This window comes from Prionailurus bengalensis, chromosome B1 (genome assembly GCF_016509475.1).
Source record: "Prionailurus bengalensis isolate Pbe53 chromosome B1, Fcat_Pben_1.1_paternal_pri, whole genome shotgun sequence".
Lineage (NCBI taxonomy): Eukaryota > Metazoa > Chordata > Mammalia > Carnivora > Felidae > Prionailurus > Prionailurus bengalensis.
The window spans coordinates 132,436,645-132,460,442 of NC_057344.1; the positions used below are offsets into that span (position 1 = coordinate 132,436,645).

Genomic DNA, 23,798 nt, shown 5'->3' on the forward strand with positions numbered 1-23,798 from the left:
TACAATTCCATTCCCATTTATTTTATAATTCAATCTAAGATGTCTTAAATGTGCCCACAGACCTCACTGTGCCTAGCAATAGATGGTCAGGAAATGATTTCTAAATTGGATTAACCTTTCAGTTTTCACTGAAATAAATTATTATTCTATTTCAACTGAAGCTAGTTACTTGTCTTTTATCTCACTTCCCTTTAAAGGGTTTTCCTAACACAGCAACCTCACAGTTGAGTCATACACCGGGTCTGTTCAGCATAACTTTTGAAACTCAGTTTCAGGAACTCAGTAACAGTAGCTAACATTCAAAGAGGACTTAAGCTGAGTCAGGTCCTCTTCTAAGCCCATAATACTTAAAATCCATACATTAAATCCTATACTGCTCACAAAAACTCTCTAAGGCAGGTATTACTCCTAATTTACATATGGGTTAAATAACTTGCCCATGGTCACACAGCAGCCCATACTCTTCTATAATAATCTTTCTCATGTTCTACTTAATGTTAGTCCACTGTTCATGTGGTGGATGGTTCCACAAATTTTATGCATGCTTATGTTCTCAATTATCCTCAGAAAAAAATATGCTATAAGTAAACAACATAATTTGTAAGCTTTAAAGTGTTATATAAATATCAAACAGCTTATTAAAAACAAGAACTATTGATATATCTATTCTAATGAAGAATTGAAATGAAAGACAACAAAGTATAACTCTTACCTCTTCTGATTACGACGGTTTGGGAACTGAAAACTATTTTTTCTGAAATGGGGATGGCATTCTTTTTACAACTCTGAAGGAACTCTCCCTGCTGTCAGTTGGAATAAAAGTGAAGCGCAAGCCCTCTCCCTGGAGACATTTTATATTTCTTCTTCCTTCATTATACTCAGAGATGGCCAATCTGAATTGCTGACTATCCAAATACTGTTGATATAGAATCCCATATTTCAGGTTTGAGACTATTTTCCTTCAGTGCTCTCGTTGCACAGACAAATTTTTGCTAAGTTCTAAAAATTTCACCAGGTGGAAACATCATGGAAATGGAAACTTACCCCCAACATATTTCATTTGGAAACAAGTTCAGAGCAAGTCATAAAAATTTAATTTAAGTAAGATTTATTGATTGCCTATAGTGTGCACGGTCCTCTATTAGACACATTGAAATTCAGGCACAAAACAGACACAAGATATCTGGCCTCAGGTACCTTATGATCTAACTAGTATAATACAGATTAGAAAGAGTAAACAAACAAGTTACATGGATGGCAATGGTCACGTACTAGAATCAACATTAAAGAGCAGTAATTTAAGTAATCCAAAATGGCATCTAATCCTAAAATCATTTATAAAATGTATTTAGCTTTAAAATCCACAGCACTTCAAAGAAGATAATGAAGTTCCACTGCAGATAAAGTCACAAAGATACAAATACACTTAAGAGTATTATTAATGACTTTTGTTATTTTGGATCTTCTGTTTTCTTCTTATTATTGTTCGAAGCCTCCGTAATACCAGTTTATCAGATAGAAGCATGTCCTCTTGTTGTTCTAGATAATCCAGTAAATTTTCAGTCCATTCAAGTGCAGCTTTATGGCTAATATGCTTCTCTGGATTCAGTTCTGCTTTTCTAGTCTTATTGGAATGTTTTTGTTCAGCAGGCTTGGCCTGGTCCTCAGCACTTTCACTGTCTGTTAGCACCTGACAGCTTGAGTCATTGCTCCGAGAGTCAAACCACTGATCAATATTCTCAATGTCAACGTGTTCACAGTCTTCTGTATTCTGTAAAACTGTTGCTAAGTTAGCTGCTAAAATGGCTCCTTCATCAATGTTCATGCCTGAATTCTCTTCATTGCTAGGGAACAGTTTTTTCCATGCTTTGGTTATGGTACTAGATTTTACCATGTTCCAAGCTCTTGATACTTCATAAATTGCATCCAACACTGTCAAATTTTTCCAAAACATTTTTGGGTCAATTCCTTCACCCATGTATTTCTGAAGAAGTCCCGCTCGGTAGTATCTTTTTACTGTGGCTAGAACCCCCTGACTCATAGGTTGAATTAGACTTGTGACATTTGGTGGCAAATATTTCACAATTATTCTGCCATCATCTGAACTCAATAATTCTTCATTTGGATGTGCTGGGGGAAAATCCAAAAGAAGCACTGCTTTTTCTAGAAGCCCCTGGGATTTCAAATGCTTCTGTACCTGTGGCACAAAGTACTTTTCAAACCACTGTCTGAAAACAGAATGTTCTATCCATGCACTTTTTTGACTGAAGTAAGTGACAGGAAGGTTTGAAAGGTCAGCTCCTTTGAACGCACGGGGTTTTTTTGCTTTTCCCACAACACAAAGATTAAGTTTGTGTAAACCAGTGGCATTTGCACAACACATAATAATGATTCTCTCTCTGCTTGACCTATAACCAGAAGTAGTTTGTTCAGTTTCAAGAGCTAATGTCCTTGACGGTAGACATTTCCAGAACAATCCAGTTTGATCAGCACCATAAATTTGCTCCGGTTGTAGATTCTCTCTCTCGACAAATTCCTGAAAGTTACCACAAAATTCACTGGCAGCAGTTTCATCTCCTTTTAATTTTGTTCCTTTACCAGCAGCCTTTGGAATACCATGGCGCTGCTTAAATCGAGTTAGCCAGCCAGATGATGCATTAAAATCACCTTCCATTCCCAGAGCATCAAAAAAGAATTTGGCTTGTTTTGCACAAATTGTTCCGGACACTGGAATCCCATCTGTTTTCTGTTGGTTAAACCACTCTATCATAACCCTATCAAGTTCCTCGTATGTCGATGACTTCATTGATTTACGTTTGGACACCCCACTTGTAGGATCTGAACTGTTTGCATAGTTTATTATCCTTTCTTTGTTCTTTTTAATATCACGAACCGTGGATTCACCAATTCCATACACTACAGAAAGCTTTTTGAAAGATATGCCTTCCTCAAGTTTCTTAATAATGTCGAGCTTGTCCTTAATTGTCAACACCACACGCTTACGTTTCCCCAACATTTTAAATGTCCAATATTTTAAGCAATTACTAGAACAAGATATTTAACAACTTAGATTTGAATACAATGAGACTAGAAAATGGGGTTTTAAGATCCCTTCCCTTCTCTGCAGGACCTAGATGGATGGTATGCTGGCCAATTTCCAGGCCAGGCCTATGTGACTCTCTTCACTTTGTTGTTTAAAGCCTACAAAGTTCTTTCAACAAGGACTAGTTTTAACTAAACCTATCTTCTTTCTTCCTCCTTACTTAGTTTAAGGTCTTTTCATGAACTGCAATCTCAAAGGAGACTGCAACCAATCTGTACCAGTAAGGTCTCTAAAACAGTCCTATTGTGTATTTAATTCTTCTTTCATTACAGGTAGAGACTCTTTGCTAAAGGAACTAAGACTCAGGTGGGAGTACTTTGAGAAATGTGCCAGGGATAAATAGTTTAAGAGAGGACTTGTAGACATGACATATGGGAAAATATAATGGAAAAACTCATCCGCTGATGCTGTCTTTGTCAGGCAATGTACTGTATGGAATACAGCCTCTTCTAGGCAAGGACTGCTAGAGATTAATTATTCAAGTGAGTGGTTATGGAAATCATAGGCAGGCGAGATAAGGCAAGCTGGACAGAAGTGAGCAGTGCAAATAAGGTGAAAATGGACAGGCAGAAAACTTTGTACTTTAACATGACACAAACTTGTACCTAATGTATTTGGCAACTGGAAAGGCAAAAGGCGGACAAGAGGTGGTGTCACATGATTAAAGCAAGCATCAAAAACTTCATTGGTAGAAATCAGAACTCATGGTAGAAGGTATGGAGTGGAAGGCTCAGTGAAGATGTTAAAATAATCCTGGTGAAAGATGATCCTCGATGGGCCAACAGAAGTAGTTCCTGTGGGGAGCTGTATAAGCACTCGGTGCCTCCGAAACCTAAAGGAAAATACCAAAAACATTTTTTTTTTCAATATCAGGGTCTGTGGCATTACTCGTATCTATCCTGCAACTATATTGAGAAAATTAACGCCTCCTATCAGTGTGATGGCAAAATCCGACAAATAATGCTTTTAGGCATTATCTGGAGTGACAGCGGGACCTGAATTGCCTACCTCCTGAAATTAAGAGGTCAGAGACAAGCCGCGTTAGCGAGGGCCTCTCCCCGCAGGGCGAGCTCCGGAGCGCGGGACGTCTTTGCTCACGCGGAGGGAGCCCGGATTCCTCCGTGGACGCCGGCGACCAGGGTGTCACCGCCGCAGCGAGCGAGCGCTTGGCCCAGGGGACGACAGTCAGCGGGCCGGGGGCATCGCTCTCCGCCAGCCCGCGCGGGGGCCAGACCGCCCTGAAAGCAAATGGAGTCTCTAGAGGGAGGCTGACACTGGTGGCGCGGCGGCAGCGGCAAGCGGCGAGCGTCGCCGCCGGAGCCGGAAGGCGGGGGATTAGGGTGCACGCGCGCGCCCCCGCAAGAACGCTGTGTCGGCAAGGGGGTGGGGCCTGCGCGGGCGAGTGCGCGCGGCCCGGGGGCGGGGTCTTTGGCGAGAGGGCGGGGGCGGGGCCGGCCGCTGCAGCTTCTTTAGGCGCGGCGTGGGTTTGGCTAAAGCCCTGCCTGCTCTAGCCTGCAGACTATTTAGTCGGCCAGCAGGGGGCGGTCCAAGTCCACCCTGTCTTGGCCCTTCTTTCAGTGGCTCTCCTCTGGGGGCGAGGCTTCCTCCTCTCTCAGGTGGAATAAAAATCGCACCCTCTGAGGGCTCTGGAGAAAGCTACTCATCCTCAGGTGCCACGAGCGGCTTGTGAATGGGGCTGGGCGAGCGCACGTGGAGCGTGTTTACAAATAGCGGCCGCTGCACCCGTGCGTTCCAGCGCCCGTCACCTGGGACTGGAGGAGTCGGAGCGAGGATCATGAGCAAAGGTAGAAGCGAGCAGACGCGGTTGCTGGCCGAGGGCAGGAAGGCTAGCTCCCTTTGGGGACCGGGTTCAGGAGAGGAGCTGGGCTTACATTCTGCATAATCTACCTGAGCAAGCCCGGGGTTCCTGAGGTGCAGCAGGGGTTGGTCAAACTGGGTATCGAGTATTCCCTCCCTGGTTGCGATGCTCCAGGGTTGAAGTCACAGTCACCATAGAAGCGGACCCTGTGCAAGACGGACTGCACCTGGGAGACGCGTGAGCCTGTGGGAGACTCCCTCGTGAGTTTCCTGCCGCCCCTTTTCTCCTTCTGCTTCTCGGTAGTAATGAGGAAATTTGCAGTTTGACAAATAGTCCCTTGGTTTATTTTAAGTGGAGGTAGCATTAGTTTCTATTTTGGAATTCTAAATGGACCGAATGCCAGCACTTGTGTACTAATAACCTCTGCGTTGAACCATGCCAACTCCCCCTTCCCGAACTCCGTTCCTTATGGCGGGCGGGGTGGGGGGGGGGGGTTGCTCAGAGCCTTCCCAGGGGAAGGGAGTGGCTGCACCTCCATCCTGCAGCACCTGTTTACCAAGGAAACGCGTTTAGCCTTCTCTCTCTCTCTCTGTCTCTCTCTCTCTCTCTCTCTCTCTCTCTCTGTGCGTGTATAATACTTTGAAAAATGGAAAAGGCTAAAGTTTCTCCAATACCCTAACATAAATGTCTATTCGTTTTCGTTAACATAAAGTAGCATGGTAATTCGTCATTTATTTGTAAAGGCCATATTGTTGCTAAAACGTTTCATAAGGGAACTGACCTGAGCATTCATACTGCAGCAAAGAGATGATTGTAAGGCTTCTAACTATCTGACTCCCGCGCCCAAACTGCTCAATTGCCTACCTGAAAATCGCAGCTTTCCTCTACCTGGCATGGTGGAAAATCTGTGATCTCCTAGTTATGCTGTGAAGTAGTTTTAGACAAATACCTGCTTCCCCCTCCTCCCCCCACCCTTCCTCCCAACTATCAACCAAGCAGTTTCTGCAAGTTTGGTTGACTATTTGAGGTAAAGTACAACTTCATGCAAGTTTTAGATCACTTTTAAAATTTTGCCCCCCCCCCCCCCATAGTTGTAAGAAGCGTGAAAACAGTTGTATCTGATATGGTATCCATTCCTTAAGGAAAAAGAGCCGATATGTACCGACTACCAACCATTGGTGGTGGCATGTAACCAGATGTTAGCCCCCTGGCCTTCTCCCTCACCCGCCAGCCTACTGGGGTCACTGGGTCCTATTATATATTTAAATAAAGTGACCCCTGACTCTTCTCTCCCTTGCCCGATATCTCTGAGGTTTAATTTCTTTCCAGATACCCCTTGGATCATTTCTCCGTTTCTGCTGATTCTCCAGCTTGATCATGTCTTGTCTCTTAGAACTGTTCCCTTTTCATCACCTTGTGTGAGTTTAAATCTGGAACACAGCCCATATGCCTTGGTTGCCTCAAAACACCACCTCCCACAAGGCACTTGTATTTAGTAGACTTATTAATAAGACTTGACTTTACCCAAGACAGCTGTGTCTTTACACAAGCTAGTTTTCTATAACAGACTTTTTCCTTTTTGTTGAGGGGAGGGGTTACTAGTTGTGGAAGATTTGTATTCAAGTACAAGAGTGGGGGGGGAGACCTTAAAATAGAGCGTGTGTCCTCCTGGTTTTATTAGGAGCCAGGCTGACCACAGGCATTTCTTACTGTCCATTCTTTGGGTCACCACCTCATTCCGTCTTGACATGCCATCCTCTCCTCTCCCCAACATTCTTCTGTCTCAGCATCCCCCCAACCTTCCCTCTGAGCTGTTTGTGATATCTTAGATTCTTTTTCCTTTATGACACAGGGAAGTTTTCTATTCTGTGTCTTTTTTCTACCTGTCCCTTACCATTCACTGTGGTTTATTCTCTAATTAGAAGACAGTTCACTCCTGAGGGAATGCTGCTACCAGGATTTCTTTCCTTCTGTATGTGGTATCCCTTAATCCTTGTATTATGAGGTCAACGGTACCTCTATTTTTTGTACAGTGAATCAAAAGCCAAAAGGTGTGTGAATCTATTAAACATAGGTGGCAGAATAAAGAGTTGAGCCAGAACTATTTGGTTTTAAAGGCAATGTGCTCTGCCCACCATCACAAAGTGGCATTCTGGTTGTGAGGGTACCTTAAGTCTGGAGCAGTGTTCATCAGACATGGCATTTGGCTCGTTGGAATGTGGGTTTGCTGAAGGCTACTCCAAATCACCTGAAATGGCTTATGTTTCTCATCATTCAAAGTTCTAAATTCCCTTTTCTACTAAGATAATCTCAGTGCAAATACAATTTGCAGCCTCATTTTCCGTAGTATGTTTCATGCATGATAGTTTTGTAATAGAATAGTACATCTCTAGATAAATTCTTGTAAAGCAACTGCTTTCTTGCTTTCTTGCTTTTTTGATTTCATTTACTTTATCACTGATCCTCATTTACTTGGAAATTTTTGGTTAAGTTACCCAAATTAGCTACTCCAGTAAGCTTAAGATGAAGACCTGATACTATTATTCCATTGGTATTAAACTGATTTAATATCAAATAGTATTTCTTAATGATTGAAAAATATTGCCAATTGATTTGCAGCAAATGGTTTCACAAAGAACATTTGTCACCTACTTTGAATGACGTAAAATATGGAGGGGATTTTTGTAGCTAAAATATATATTTTGGAGTGTATTAGGGAAACAAGATATAAAACAGTTGTTATCTTCAAAATGAAAACCTATTCTTTGAAGTCTCTTTTAGCTGTAAAGTTATTTCACCTTGTATTTTAGACAAAAGCCCAAATCATTCAGTTTTAGTGTTAAAAAATCCCTTTTATATAGTTAAAGGTAGAAATGCTTTTCCACTTGAAAATTTCTGGACACAAATGACAGAACAGATTACTCTTTGGAAAATCCCTTATCTTTTTTAAGAAGGTTTTTAACCTGATATTGAAAGGTAGTGATTTTTTTCATATTCTTGAGTCTTCTATAGATGCCCAGTAGGAGGGTTTTAAACTTAATTTTCTTTTTTGTGTTTCCTTGTTGGCTGGCAGTAGGTTTTCAATTGACTGGAAGCATAGGCAAAGCTAAGACAATGAGTTCCTAGGAAGATAAAAAAGATTTGATAGGGTTGAAAAAATGAAAATTACTGGTGGAAATGTTTAAGGAAAAATTAGACTTGCTTCCTAAAAAAAAAAAAATGTGGATATAAATTGAAGAAACCAGTGAATTGCTAATTGGTGGCCACAGTATGGGTTGGAAACTTGAGTAAAATCTAGACCCACTTTACCTTTCCAAATTGTTCTCTAAAGGAGTCCTCAGTTTCCCTTAGATTGATGAAATCCACCTTCCTGGAAGCCACTGTGCACCAGACCACCCATGCTCCCTGTGCCCAACACATGCAGCTTCATGCTTTAAGGCTCTGCTTGCTGCTGTTTTAGCCTAAACAAGTCCAATCCTTCCTCTGTTAATCTGTACATTATTCTGTTCTAGTTTGTCCAAAAACTGCTTCTCCCAAGGTTGCTCCTCAGACTTGATGGGTCAGAATCACCTGGGGTCCAAACTGTAGCTTCTGGGGCTCACTCCAGGGATGAAACCCAGGAACCTTTCATTTTTGGCAAGCACCCCAAGAAATTATAATATGGTAAAGTTTGAAAACCTTACATAATGACCACCATTTTTTTTTTAATTTTTTTTTTTTAACATTTATTTATTTTTGAGACAGAGAGAGACAGAGCATGAACAGGGGAGGGGCAGAGAGAGAGGGAGACACAGAATCGGAAGCAGGCTCCAGGCTCTGAGCCGTCAGCCCAGTGCCTGATGCGGGGCTCGAACTCACGGACCGCGAGATCGTGACCTGGCTGAAGTCGGACGCTTAACCGACTGAGCCACCCAGGCACCCCACTGACCACCATTTTGAATATGAAGTTCTTTGCTCATATTCTTTTGGAAGGGAGTTTTTCTTCTTCCCCCTCCCCCTCTCTTCTTAAATTATAAGCCATCTTTGAAGGAAAATATGAAATACAGAAAAGCAAAACGGAAAATAAACTAGCATTCAGACACAATAACACTAAACATTTTAGGGTGTATCCATTGTCTTTTATCAATGTAATTTTCTCCTATATAGTATAGTTTATATCACATTTTTAAATGAGAACATAAAGTCCTAATAAACATAAAACTTTATATACATACTCTTAATAGCATATTATATTTTATGATACTGCTTCTTATCAGCCAAATATTACTAGGAACACAACCTGTTGCCAAAATTGGGCTTACTGCTGCAGTAAGGGAGCCATACCTTGAAAAACCATGGAATATCTCAAAAAGAGGGAGTCAGGTGAGCTTGGCACAAGGACTTGGGTAAGGTGATTTTAGGGAGGTTTAAAGAAAGTGAAGAGTCTATTCTGGATTAAGTGCTGCCAGAAAGCAGGAGCAATTGACTATTGGGTCTTTTAATTTTTATCCAGGAAGCTACAGGGACAGGCTAGAGTTTCACTGGAGAGGCAGTGGTAGTCAGTCCTGCAAGCCAGGAGAGGGGGATATTTGATCATTTTTGTGGTTACCCAGCTTTCCACCCCCCCCCCCCCCGCCCCAACACTCACTTATTACATTTCCATTTAAGCAGCATTATGCAATGTTCTTGTTTTTGTCTTATTTTACTACAATCATGGAGAGTCCTCCTCTAATGTCTGTGAAGTTATTTAGACTCCTTGGGGTAACACCATGCCTACCTTCTTCAAAGCTTTCAACACATCCTTAAAGGATCCAGGATCCAAAAAAGCTTAAATGATAATCATTGATAGATAAGCTCATTCAGCCTTGAAACTATCCCTAATTTAGCTGTGTAGATAATATCATAATGCAATTCTACCTTAGTGAGACTCTCTTATGTTTGAGGAAGATTGTTATTAATACTTGGCTTCATTGCTTCTAGATTAAAAAGTTCCCATGATAGTGCTTCTCAAGTAGCTTTGATCAATTTTAGAAGTTTTCATCACCCAGAAAGAAATCCCATACTGTTAGCAGTCACTTTCCATCCCCCCCAACCCTCTCCTGTTCCCCAGCTCCTGGCAAGCACTTATCTCTATGGATCTGCAGATTCTAGACATTCCATATAAATGGAATCATGCAATATGTGTACTTTGTGACTGGCTTCTTTCACTGAACATAAAGTTTGCAAGGTTCATCATGTTAGATAGCATGCATTAGTACATCACATTCTTTTATTGCTGAATACTGTTCTGTAATATGGATGTACCACATTTATTCATCAGTTGATGGACATTCAAGTTTCCATTGTTAGGCTCTTATGAATGTTGGTATGAACATCTATGCACAAGTTTTTGTACATACAGACATTTGAACATATGGTTTCATTTCTCTCAGGTACATAACTGAGATTCGGATTACTGGGTCATACGGTAGGTCTGTGTTTAAACTTTTGAGGGGCTATTTTTTTTTAAAAAATTTTTAGTGTTTATTGAGGGAGAGAGAGGGAGAGAGAGAGAATAAGAATGAGAATGAGCAGGGGGCGCCTGGGTGGCGCAGTCGGTTAAGCATCCGACTTCAGCCAGGTCACGATCTCGCGGTCCATGAGTTCGAGCCCTGCTTCGGGCTCTGGGCTGATGGCTCAGAGCCTGGAGCCTGTTTCCGATTCTGTGTCTCCCTCTCTCTGCCCCTCCCCCATTCATGCTCTGTCTCTCTCTGCCCCAAAAATAAATAAACGTTGAAAAAAAAAAAAAAAGAATGAGAATGAGCAGGAGAGGGGCAGAGAGAGAAGGAGACACAGAATCAGAAACAGGGCTCCAAGCTGTCAGCACAGAGCCTGATGTGGGGCTCAAACCCAGGAACTGCGAGATCATGACCTGAGCCAGTCAGATGCTTAACTGACTGAGCCACCCAGGTGCTCCTTGAGGAGCTATTTCTAAAGCAGGTTACTTTTTTACAGTGTATAAGGACTCCTAGTCCTTTTGTCTTAGTCCATTTGTACTGCTACAACAAAACACCACAGACTGGGTAGCTTATAAACAACAGGAATTTATTTCTCACATTTTTTAAGGCTGGAAAGTAAAAGATCAAGGTGCCAACAGATTGAGTGTGATGGCTGGTTAGGATTCACTTCCTGGTTCATAGCTGGTACCTTCTTGCTGTGTCTCCACATAGTGGAAAGAGAAGGAATCTCTGTGTTTCCTTTGTAAGAACACTAATTCCCTAAATGAGGGTTCCATCCTCATGACCTAAGCACCACCCCCTAATGCCATCACATTGGGCATTAAGATTTCAACATGTGAATTATGGAGGGACATAAACATTCAGGCTGTAGCATGCTCCAATTTCTCCACATCCTCAGCAACACTTGTTCTTATCTTTTTTCTCCTTATCCTAGTGTGTGTGAAATCGTATTGCATTGTGGTTTGGGTTTGCATTTCCCTGATGGCTATCTCCAGCATCACTTTGTGCTTATTTATCACTTATGTATCTTTTTGGGGGAAAATGGCGATTCAGATCCTTAGCCCAGTTTTTAACTGGGTTATAACAAAGTTACAGTGTTAAGTGATCCAATTTACTCTTCCTCCACTGGCTTTCTTAGAGGAGAGACGTAAGAAATAACCTCCTGAGGAATATCTCCGTTCTTAGGCCCACTGATGTTGAAAGTACTGCTTGTGATACACTGTCCCTTTCTTCACTTAAGGATTCCCGTGAAAAATTTGGGCTATCTTTAATGTCAGGAGAAAAGGTAACTTCCAGATGAAATTTGTCTTTCTTTTATCTGACACAAGAACTAGATAGGTTCATTTTAGCACTGACTTGCAACAAATCTCTGAGTTTAAGTTTGTGCTTCATTGCCATAGCTAATTCATGTTGAATTCCCATACTTGTCTTTTCCTTATCCGTTGATTGTGTTTTTAAAATTTTAATGTTTTAATGCAATTCTGTTTTTATGTTACAGTAACCTCAACTATTATTCTGGAAATTTACTAAACAATAAATTTAGACCAGACAGACAGTACATCTTAGTGATAAACTTTATGGGTTCTGGAAACAGCCTCTGTTTGGTACTTCTCCCACCTACCAGCCATGGAATCTCTGACTGGTTCTATAAAATCTTTCACATTTGGACAACTGGAATAAAAATCATACTGTTTTAGTTTTGTTATAAGGATGAACTAAAATTGTATATATAAATTGCTGTGCAGAGTACCCAACACTCTGCACTGAGCCCTAAGTAAATACTAGCTATGATGTTATTTCCTGCATCTTTTGACTAGAAGGAAATACCCACATTCTCTTAACCTAAGAAAGGAGGCTTTGAAAGGAGCTCTAGGTAGCTAAAAGACAACTATAGTGGGAAAGGCCAGTTTAATTCATACACATATAATGATATTGTAGAATTTTTGTGAAGGTGGATTATATGTCTATGGAAATTCAAAAAACTACCTCAGGATTATCTATTGAAAATTCTCATTTCATTAATCCAAAACAGATGCACATTTTCTTTCTTTGCTTGAATCCTAAATCATAGCATATTACGTATATTGTGGTGTGGGCAGATTTTTAGCCTGATTTTAGGCATCCGAAGGGAATGGTAAAGATACAAAATGTGGGTAAGGTGCAACTGATAGTCTTAAAATAGTCATCCATTTAGAAAATGTTTGAGATATACGCTATTATCTTCTTCTTATATAGTTTAAAAACTACAGAAATTGGAGAAAGGGGTCTAACCCTGCCCTTATTAGTTTAGTGTATCTGTCAACCTAAACCCTGACATGGCCAACTTCAAAAGGTAGTGGTAGGTGATAGTTATCTTCTTGGTGTTTCATATTTCCCCCTCTTTTATTATATATATGTGTATGTATATAATATGATTGTGTGTATATATATATACACATATATGTATATACGTATATACCTATAAATAAACCTATATACCCACACCCACCAACACCCACATATGTATTTTTTCCCAACTTATTTCTCTCTACATTTAAGCTTGTGTTCAAAAATTTCTGTTTTTCCCTTTCCCTTATCTTCTACATCGTGTTCTTTTCCTACGGGGTTGTAATAGTTAAACTCGCTAACAATTTGAAAAGTCCCTATCAATGTACTGAAATTGATGTACAATTACATGATTGCTTGTTGAGGAGAAACTTCTAGGACTATTAAATCCATATTTTGAAGCTGACTGGAATTTTAAAATTTCTCAATTCAATTTTTTTTCCAGTACTGTTGAAAAGAAACAGACTATTTAACAATGATATCTGTTACTACAATACAGTAGTTAACTTTGTGCTGACCTTCTTTGTTCCTCAGTTGTTGGTCTTTTTTTTTTTTTTTTTAAATCAATAGGTGGTTTTAGTTTATCATTGTTACAGTCATAGAGACTTTCAAGAGAAAGTTTTTAGATGAGTTTTTTTTATTATGTTTTTAGTATGGATAACACAGTTTTACATTACTTTCAGATGCACAGCATAGTGATTCAGCATCTCTATATGTATACTATGCTCACTACAAGTGTAGCTACCATCTGTCACCAAACGACAGTATTATAATAACATTGATTATATTCCCTATGCTGTGCCTTTTATACCCATGACTTAATCATTCCATAACTGGAAGCCTGTATCTTCCTCTCCCCTTCATCCACTTTGCCCATTCCTCCACCCCCAGTCCATCTGGCATTCATCAGTTTTCTGTAATTATAGGTCTGATTCTGCTTTTTGTTAGTTTATTAATTTGATTCATTTTTTAGATTCCACACATGAGTTAAATCCTAGGGCATTTGTCTTTTTCAGTCTGACGTATTTGTTGTCATAAGTGGCAAGATTTCATCCATTTTATGGCTGCATAATATTCCTGTGTGTATGTGTGTATCGTCTATGTTTTTCAGGGATACTGGCCTGTAGTTCTCTTTTTCTGTGGTTTCTTTGACTGGTTTTGGTATCAGGGTATTGCTAACCTTGTGCAATGTATATAGAAGCTTTCCTTTCTCTTCTATTTTTTCATTATACTCCCTAGCTCCATCCATATTGTTGCAAATGGAAAGATTTCATTCTTTTTTATGGTTGTATATCGTATGTGTGTATATATATATTATATATATGGCTGTATATTTGTGTATGTGTATACACACACACACCACATTTTCTTTATCCATTCATCTATCAGTGGACACTTGGGATGCTTCTGTGGTTGGGCTGTTGTAAAAACTGCTGCAATAAACCTAGGAGTCCATATATGCCTTCAAATTACTGTTTTTCTATTCTTTGGGTAAATACCCAGTAGTGTGATTACTGGATTGTAGGGTAGTACTATTTTTAATTTTTTGAGGAACTGCAATACTGTCTTCCACAGTGGCTGCACCAGTTTGCATTCCCACCAACAGTACAAGAGGGTTCCTTTTTTCTACATCCACGCCAACACTTTTTGCTTCTTGAGTTTTTTATTTTAGCCATTCTGACAGGTGTGAGGTGGTATCTCACTGTGGTTTTGATTGGCATTTCCCTGATGATGTGTGATGTCGAGCATCTCTTCATGTGTCTGTTAGCTATCTGTGTGTGTTGTCTTTGGAGAAATGACTGTTCATGTTTTCTGCCCATTTTTCCATTGGATCATTTGGTTTTTAGTGTGTTAAGCTGTATAAGTTACTCATATATTTTGGATATTAACCCTTTATCAGATGTGTCATTTGCAAATATCTTCCCCCATTCAGTAGGTTGTCTGTTAGAATTGTTGGTGGTTTCCTTTGCTGTGCAGACACTTTCTATTTTGATGTAGTCCCAATAGTTTTTTTTACTTTTGTTTCCCTTGCCCCAGGAGACATATCTAGAAAAATGTTGCTAATGGCCAGTGTCAGAGAAATTACTGCTTGTAATCTCTTCTAGGATTTTTGTGGTTTCAGATGTCACATTTAGGTCCCTAATTCATTCTGAATTTTTGTGTATAGTGTAAGAAAGTGGTCCATTTCATTTGCATTTAGCTGTCCAGTTTTCCCAACACCATTTGTTGACGAGATTGTCTTTTCGCCATTGTGTAATCTTGCCTCCTTTGTAGAAGATTAACTGACCATGAAACTGTGGGTTTATTTCTGGGCTTTCTATTCTGTTCCATTGATTTATGTGTTTGTTATTGTGCCAGTACCATACTGTATTGATTACTACAGCTTTGTAATATAACTGGATGTCTGGAATTGTGATACACAAAAACCCAAAACCTGGAGGTATCTGTTGTTTTGCAGGGTTTTTTTTTTTGTTTTGTTTAGGGTTGTTTTGTTTTGTTTTTTGAGATTGCTTTGACTATTTGAGGTCTTTTGTGATTTCATACAAATTTTAGGATTGTTCTAGGTATGTGGAAAAAATACTGTTGGTATTTTGATAGGCATTACATTGAATTTGTAGACTACTTTGAATAGTATAGACATTTTAACAATATTTATTTTTCCAACCCATGAGCATGGAACTCCTTTCCATTTCTGTTCATCATCCCAAATTTCTTTCATCAATGTTTTATAGTTTTCAGAGTGAGGTTTTTCACCTCTTTGGTTAAGTTTATTCCTATTTTATTTTTTTGTGCAATTGTAAATGGAATTATTTTCTTAATTTCACTTAATGTTGCTTCATTATTAGTGTATGGGAATACAACAGGTTTCTGTACATTGATTTTTGTATCCCGCAACTTTTCTGAATTCATTTATCAGTTCTAGTTTCCTGGTGGAATTGTTAGGGTTTTATATATATACATATATATATATGTATATATATGCATATATATACATATATATATATGTATATATATACCTTCATATGTATGTATATATATACATATATATATATATAGTATCATGTCATCTGCAAAAAGTTCTTTTTGTTGTCTGATTGCTGTGGCTAGGGCTTCCAGTACTATATTGGATAAAAGTGGTGACAGTGGACATCCTTGTCTTGTTCCTGACTTTAGGAGACAAGCTCTCAGTTTTTCCCCATTGAGTATGGTGTTAGCTGTGGGTTTTCGTATAAGGCCTTTATTATGTTGAGGTATGTTCCCTGGAAACCTAATTCGTTGAGGGTTTTTATCATAAGTGGATGCTGTACCTGGTCAGATGCTTTTTCTGCATCTATGGAAATGATCGTATGGTTTTCATCCTTTCTCTTATGGATGTGATGTATCACATTGATTTGTGAATGTTGAGTCACCCTTGCATCTCAGCAACAAATCCCACTTGATTGTGGTGAATGATTTTTTTTTTTAATGTATTGTTGGATTTGGTTTGCTAATATTTTGTGGAGGATTTTTGCATTTGTGTTCATCAGAGTTTGGCCTGTAGTTCTCTTTTTTTGTGGTGTCTTTATTTGGTTTTGGTATCAGGGTAAGGCTGGTCATAGAATGAATTTGGAAGGTTTTTTTTCCTCTTCCATTGTTTGGAATAGTGTGAGAAGAATAGGTATTAACTCTTTAAATGTTCAGTAGAATTTGTCTGTGAAGCTGTGTGGTCCTGGACTTTTGTTTGTTGGGAGTTTTTGTAGTTACTGACTCAATTTCTTCACTAGTATCAGTCTGTTCAAATTTGTATTTCTTCCTTCTTCAGTTTTGGTAAGTTGTATGTTTTAGGAATTTATCCATTTTTTCTAGGTTGTCTAATTTGTTTATAATTTTTCATAATCTCTAACAATCACTTATATTTCTGTGGTATTAGTTTTTTCTCCTCTTCCATTTGATGACTTTGTGTGCATGTGCGCTCCTGCACATGCGCTCTCTCTCTAATTAATTAATGAATTAAAGATAGGTCTGGCTAGAGTTTTATCAGTTTTGTTGATCTTTTCAAAGAACCAGATCCTGGTTTCATTGGTCTTCTCTATAGGGATTTTTAAGTTTCTAAATCATTTACTTCTACTCTAATCTTTGTTATTTCCTTTCCTTTGCTGTTTTGGGGTTTTGTTGTTCTTTTTCTAGCTCCTTTGTGTGCAAGGTTAGGTTGTTTGAGGTTTTTCTTTCTTCTTGGGGTAGGCCTGTATTGCTATAAACTTCCCTCTTTGAACAACTTTTGTTGCAACCCAAAACATTTGGATGGTTGTGTTTTCATTTTCATGTAAGTGTTTATTTTTTCTTTGATTTCTTGGTTGACCATTCATGTCAACCATGTTTATTTAGCATGTTATTTAACCTCTCTGTATTTGTGTTCTTCCCAGATTTTTCCTTGTGGTTGATTTCTAGTTTTATAGTGTTGTGGTCAGAAAAGATGCATGATATGACTTTGATCTTTTTAAATTTGTTGAGACTTGTTTTGGGCCTACTGTGTGATCTGTTCTGGAGAATGTTCCATGTGCACCTAAAAAGAATGTGTATTCTGCTGTTTTAGGATGGAATGTCCTAAATATATCTGTTAAACCCATCTGGTCTGGGGTGTCATTCAAAACCACTGTTTCCTTATTGATTTTCTGTTTTGATGATCTGTACATTGTAAATGAGGTGTTAAAGTCCCCTACTATAATTGTGTTACTATTGAATGGTTCCTTTAGGTTTTTTTTTTTTTTTTCAACGTTTATTTATTTTTGGGACAGAGAGAGACAGAGCATGAACGGGGGAGGGGCAGAGAGACAGGGAGACACAGAATCGGAAACAGGCTCCAGGCTCTGAGCCATCAGCCCAGAGCCTGATGCGGGGCTCAAACTCACGGACCGCGAGATCGTGACCTGGCTGAAGTCGGACGCTTAACCGACTGTGCCACCCAGGCGCCCCTACTTTAGGTTTTTATTAACCACTTTACATATTTGGGTGTATAAATATTTACAATCGTTATACCTTATTGTTGGGTTGTCCCCATTATGGTTATATAGTGTCTTTGTCCCTCATGCCAATCTTTGTTTTAAAGCCTATTTTGTCTGATCTAAGTATTGCTACTCTGGCTTTCCTTTACCTCATTGTGCTTAATAAATGTTTCTTTTATCCCCTCACTTTCAGTCTGCAGGGGTCTTTAGGTCTGAAATGAGTTTCTTGTAGGCGGCATAAAGCTAGGTCTTGTTTTGTTTTTGTTTGTTTGTTTTTAATCCATTTCATCATCCTATGTCTTTGAGTGGAGCATTTAGTCTGCTTACATTCAAGGTAATTATTGACAGAGATGTATTTGTTGCCATTTTGTTACTTATTTTGTGTTTTTTGTTTGTTTTTTTTTTTTTTTTTTAGTTTGTCCCTGCCCTTCTCTTGCTCTCTTTCCTAGTTTATTGTCTTTCTTTAGTGATATACTGGATTCCTTTCTCTTTGTTCTTTGCCTATCTATTACTGGCTTTTGACTTGTTGTTACCATTAAGTTTGTATATAATATCTTCTACATATAGCAGCTTATATCAACTTAAATTTGAACCCCTTTTCTCCTTTCCACCCTACATTTTATGTACATGGTGTCATATTTTACATCTTTTAATTTTGTGAGTCTTCTGACTGATTTTTACAGATATTCGTATTTTTACTATAAGTCTTTGTGTTTCCTACTTTTCATACATATGGTCTTTCCCTTCCATTAAGAATCCCCTTTAACATTTCTTGGAGGGCTGGTTTAGTGGTCATGAACTCCTTTTGTTTTTGTTTGTCTGAGAAACTCTCTCCTTCTATTCCTAATATTGGCATTGCTGGATAGAATATTCTTGGCTGCAGATTTTTCCCTTTCAACACTTTGAATATATCATGCCTCTCCCTTGTGGCTTGCAAATTTTTTGATAAATCAGCTGATTTCTTGATAAATCAGCTGATAGCCTTATGGGGTTTTCGAAGTATCTAACTGCCTTCTTTTCTCTTGCTGCTTTAAAAATTCTGTCTTTATCACTACTTTTTACCATTTTAATTGTATGTGCCTTGGTGTGGACGTCCTAGGGTTGATTTTGTTGGGGACTCTTGGTGCCTCCTGGATCTGGGTACCTGTTTCCTTCCCCAGATTAGGAAAGTTTTCAGCTATTATTTCTTCAAATAAATTTTTTGTTCCCTTCTCTCTCTTCTTCTTCTGGAATCCTGTAATGCGAATGTTTTTACACTTAATGGAGTCACTGAGTTCCCTAAATCTATTCTTATTTTGCATAATGATTTTTCTCTCACCTGCTCAACTTGATTACTTTTCATTACTCTGTCCTCTAGGTCACTCACTGATTCATTTTTCTGCTTCCACTAGCCCACTATTTATTCCGTTTTGTATATTTTTTATTTCATTTATTGTGTTTTTCACCTCTGATTGATTCTTTTTTATCTCTTTGTTAGAGGTATTACTGACATCCTCCACTCTTTTCTCAAGTACCGTGAGTGTCTTTAGGATCATTACTTTAAATCCTCTGACTGGCATATTACTTACCCACATTTCACTTAGGTCTCTTGCTGTGATTTTGTCCTGTCCTTTCATTTGGAATGTATTCTTTGTCTCCTCATTTTGTCTAAATCTCTGTTTCCCTGTGTTAGGGAAGTCAGCTCTGCTTCCTGCTCCTGAAAGCAGTGGCTGTATGAAGAAAAGTTCCTGTAGTGCCCTGTGGTACAGTGTTGCCTCTTCCCCAGAATCTGGTGTCTCAGGGGGTCTCTCCTATGTGTGTTACATGTGCCCTGCTGTTGTGTCCTGGCTGCCTTTGCCTTCAATCCAGTCATCTGCAGAGTCTGTCTTTGTCTGTTGCAGCAGTGTTTGTTCCCCAGCGTGGGTGAGCAGCTTTAACAACGTGCGTGCCAGTCTGCTTGTGAATTGACACATACCACCGACCAGGGCTGTGTGGTGGGGGCAGGTGCGATTTTAACAAGGTGTGCCTCAGGCTTGTGCGTGACCGATGCTGCTGCCACCCCACTATCCCCAATCAGACCAAAGCCTCCAAAAGCATGCTCATCAGGAGATGTGGTATTGGCAGAGGCTTGTACTAGTCTTCTGGATGAGGAGACCCACAGCAATGGGACTGAAGCACGTGTGACTGGAAATGGCTGATCTGCTGAAGAACGTGGGGGTGGACTTGATGTAAACAAGTTAGGTGGTGAATGTCAGCATTCTGGTTCCTGCAGCTGGCTCTGTGCTTATTCTAAGAGACGATGGGTGGGTAGGGGGTAGGGAATTGGTACCTGCCAGCCTCTTTGTTCTTGGAGGAGTCTTCCTAGGATCTCTGCCCTTTTGGGACATGCTCTGAGACGAGTAAATAGCTCTTTCTCCCATATGCTCCAGGTGTTTTTCTGCTGTAACTCCAAAGGGCTTTTTTGTGGTGCAGTCTCTTTAAGGGCAGGGACTAGGCTTCCTATTGCTCTCTGGGCCTTTCCAGGACCAAGTTGCTGATTTTTAAAATTCCAGGATTTAAGTCCTTCTTGCTGTAAGAACTCTTGAAATTCAGTCTTTCTCGCTTTCAAAGCCAAATGCCATGGGGATTCATCTTACCTGTGCAGGCTTCCAGGTATGATAGCCTGTTTTGTGCCCTGGTCCATTTTGCTTCCCCAGTGTCTCCACCCTTCCAGCCCTCTTTGATGTGCCCTCTTCTCCACCTTTTGCTGTGGATTTTGTTCTGTCAGTCCTCAGGTCAGTTTCTGGGTTATTTATACTGATGGAAGTGTTATCTAGTTGTATCTGTGGGATCAGGTGAGCTTGGCATCCTCTTACTCTGCCATCTTCCCAGCCTCCCTAGTGTGAGGCTCTTTGATATAAATGATTAGGAAATTGATTTGTCTCAGGTTGTGGTAGTTAAGTCCTTGACCACTAAGAGCTTGGCTATAGTTCTAATGAAGAGAAACAAACATTGTTATATATAAAATAGATATTTAGTATCAATATGTGTCTGTACAAAATAAACTGTTACAGCTGTAGCCATGTGAGATGTTGTTATTAAACAGTTAACTGACACATGAATGTACAAGAATCCTATAGCAGCACCCCTCCATCTTTCCTAAAGTCCATGGCAGCCTAGCACATTATAACTCATATGTGAATTTTAAAGCTTCCAGGAGTGTAAGTTCTATCCATTAAAAGTAATCCACTGGCGGGGCGCCTGGGTGGCGCAGTCGGTTAAGCGTCCGACTTCAGCCAGGTCACGATCTCGCGGTCCGTGAGTTCGAGCCCCGCGTCGGGCTCTGGGCTGATGGCTCAGAGCCTGGAGCCTGTTTCCGATTCTGTGTCTCCCTCTCTCTCTGCCCCTCTCCCGTTCATGCTCTGTCTCTCTCTGTCCCAAAAATAAATAAACGTTGAAATAAAAGTAATCCACTGGAGAGGAACATAGTCTGCAATAGTGCATGGCACATGGTATTATCTTACTAAATATTTGATTGTTAAGGGAATAAATAAGCAAAGTATTAAATTTATATTCTCTGTGTATACATCTTACCAGCTGTGTGATTGGGCAAGTAGTTTGATTTATGAATTTCAAGTAGGTTTTTTTTGTTGCAAAATGGGAATTTTGCCATTTATATCCTAGCTTGTTTTCATGTTGATTGAATGAGATAATATAGGTAAATGTGCTTATAATTAATATTTTAAAAAAACTCTCAAGGTACCTCTTGTTCTAGTATTTTTCTCAGTTGAAATATTGGTTTACTGTTTATATCTTGTAATTGACAGTGATATTCATAACATGAGTACCCTTAGCCTAGTCACAATTAGAAACCAGGTGCATTCCAAATGGGGATTTAACCTATCTTAATTTAATGCATTTGTGAAAACCTAGGTCTCAGCATAGGTTTGGCTGCTCAACCTCCCTTGAGCTGCGGTCTCATTTGACAAACATGAATAATATGTATGCTGTGGAATTGTAATAAGTAAATGAGAACACAAGTGAAAGCCTTGGATGATAAACAATTGTTACTGACTTGTCCCTATACCCCCTCACAAAGTGAAACATCTTGTAATTCTAGTTCTGGGAATTGTTATTCAGTTAATAGGAATATTTTCTTATTTTTCATACATATATACATAATTATATATATATATTATATATAGCAAAGTATTTTTTTACTTGCTGGATTTTTAAAAACTATATATGCTGTATTATTTATTACAGTCTTGCAATAGGTGAGGGACTATGCCAGCCACAAGTCATATACAATCCATATATACAAGTGGATTTTTATTTAAAAAAATCAAAAGTAATTGCCTCAAGAATTTCAACTTAACCTTTATTTAGAGATGAGATTTGAAAAAAACTTAAAGGAATCTTCCTGGCAAAAAGATGTTGCAAATGAAGAACTCAAATATTAAGGACTATGAACATATCTTTCCATGAGCACTGTATTCCTACATAGTCCTTCTGTCTTACAGATTTTATATTCTTAATATAATTGTAGGTTAAAATTTTATATTCAGATTTCTTACAGAAATACAAATCTTTAGATCATTATTTTTTCTTCCAGTTTTATTAAGGTAAAATAGACATATAATATTATAATTTTAGGTATACACATTTGATTCTATATATATGTATAATTTTGATAAATGATCACTATAGTAAGTTTAATTAGCATCCATCACCTCACATCACTTTACATACAAATTTTTCTTATTTGTGATGAGAACTTTTAAGATCGCCGCAGATTACAAATATACAGTGAATATATAAATATTTATACATATATACAAATATACATAGTTAATAGTGACTATTAACTGTAATCACTGGGCTGAACATTACATTCACTGGACTAATTGATCCTATAACTGGAAGTTTGTACCTTTTGACTACCTTCACCTGTTTTTCCACACTATATTTTCTCTCTCTCTCTCTCTCTCTCTCTCTCTTTTCTTTTAGAACTCTGGACTTTTTTCTCCAAAATTCCTTACAAATCATGTCTATGCTCACACATTTCAATTCTTTTTCTGATGACATCCCTGTTTCTTGTCCTGAATTTTTAAATTTTTAATATTTATTTTCAAGAGAGACAGAATGTGAGTGGGGAGGGGCAGAGAGAGAGGGAGACACAATCTGAAGCAGGCTCCAGGCTGCCAGTATGCTGTTCGAGCCTGTTCGGCAGTATGCTGTTCGAGCCTGTTCGGCAGTTCGAGCCTGATGTGGGGCTCGAACCCACGAACTATGAAATCATGACCTGAGCCTAAGTTGGACACTTAACTGACTGAGCCACCCAGGCACCCCTTGTCCTGACTTTTAAATGAGTCCCAACGCGTTGCCAGGAACAACCAAAGATTTATCACCACACATTTAATGCAGTAACTATATGAATATTTGTTGTGAGGCCTGAAAGGAAATGTTATGTTACTCTGTCCTCAAAGGATTTCAATCTAGAAAATAAATTTGCAAACAATAACAATGCTGTGTGTAAATATTTTACAAGTGTTTAAAGCAGGCATATGTGTGCACACAGAGGAGCAGTGTTAGGAATGCTAGAGACCTTGGTGCTAGGCATTGAAGTATGTGTATGAGTTCCCTAAATAAGAAAAGGGAGACGCATGTCTGGCAAATACAAGATCATAAAGATTCTGAAGTCAGACAATGTACCACTTAAGTAGTTTAAAGAACAACAGGGACACCTGGGTGGCCCCAGTCGGTTAAGCCGCCGACTTCGGCTCAGATCATGATTTCACGGTCTGTGAGTTCGAGCCCTGCGTCGAGCTCTGTGCTGACAGCTCAGAGCCTGGAACCTGTTTCAGATTCTGTGTCTCCCTCTCTCTGACCCTCCCCCGTTCATGCTCTGTCTCTCTCTGTCTCAAAAATAAATAAACATTTAAAAAAAAAAAAAAGAACAACAATGTATTTGTTTCCTATTAGTACTCTGATAAATTACCAGAAACTTAGTGACTTGCAACAGCACAACTTTATGATCTTACTGTTCTAGATATCAGAAATCTGAAATCAGTTTTACTGGCTAAAATCAAGCTTCTTCTTGGTACCCTCAATGAGTTCTTGCATTTTCCAGC

The 23,798-nt window shown here is 39.2% G+C and overlaps 1 protein-coding gene across 1 annotated transcript; it reads right to left on the reverse strand.

The window, feature by feature from the left end:
• Nucleotides 1–1,091: 1,091 nt before the first annotated feature.
• Nucleotides 1,092–4,440, reverse strand: TIGD2 (tigger transposable element derived 2). The gene is made up of 2 exons (XM_043572192.1): nucleotides 4,112–4,440; nucleotides 1,092–3,935 (listed from the first exon to the last, which is right to left on the reverse strand). Exon 2 carries the CDS (start codon nucleotides 3,014–3,016, stop codon nucleotides 1,439–1,441), a length of 1,578 nt encoding a protein of 525 aa, XP_043428127.1. The 5' UTR covers nucleotides 3,017–3,935; nucleotides 4,112–4,440; the 3' UTR covers nucleotides 1,092–1,438.
• Nucleotides 4,441–23,798: the final 19,358 nt, after the last annotated feature.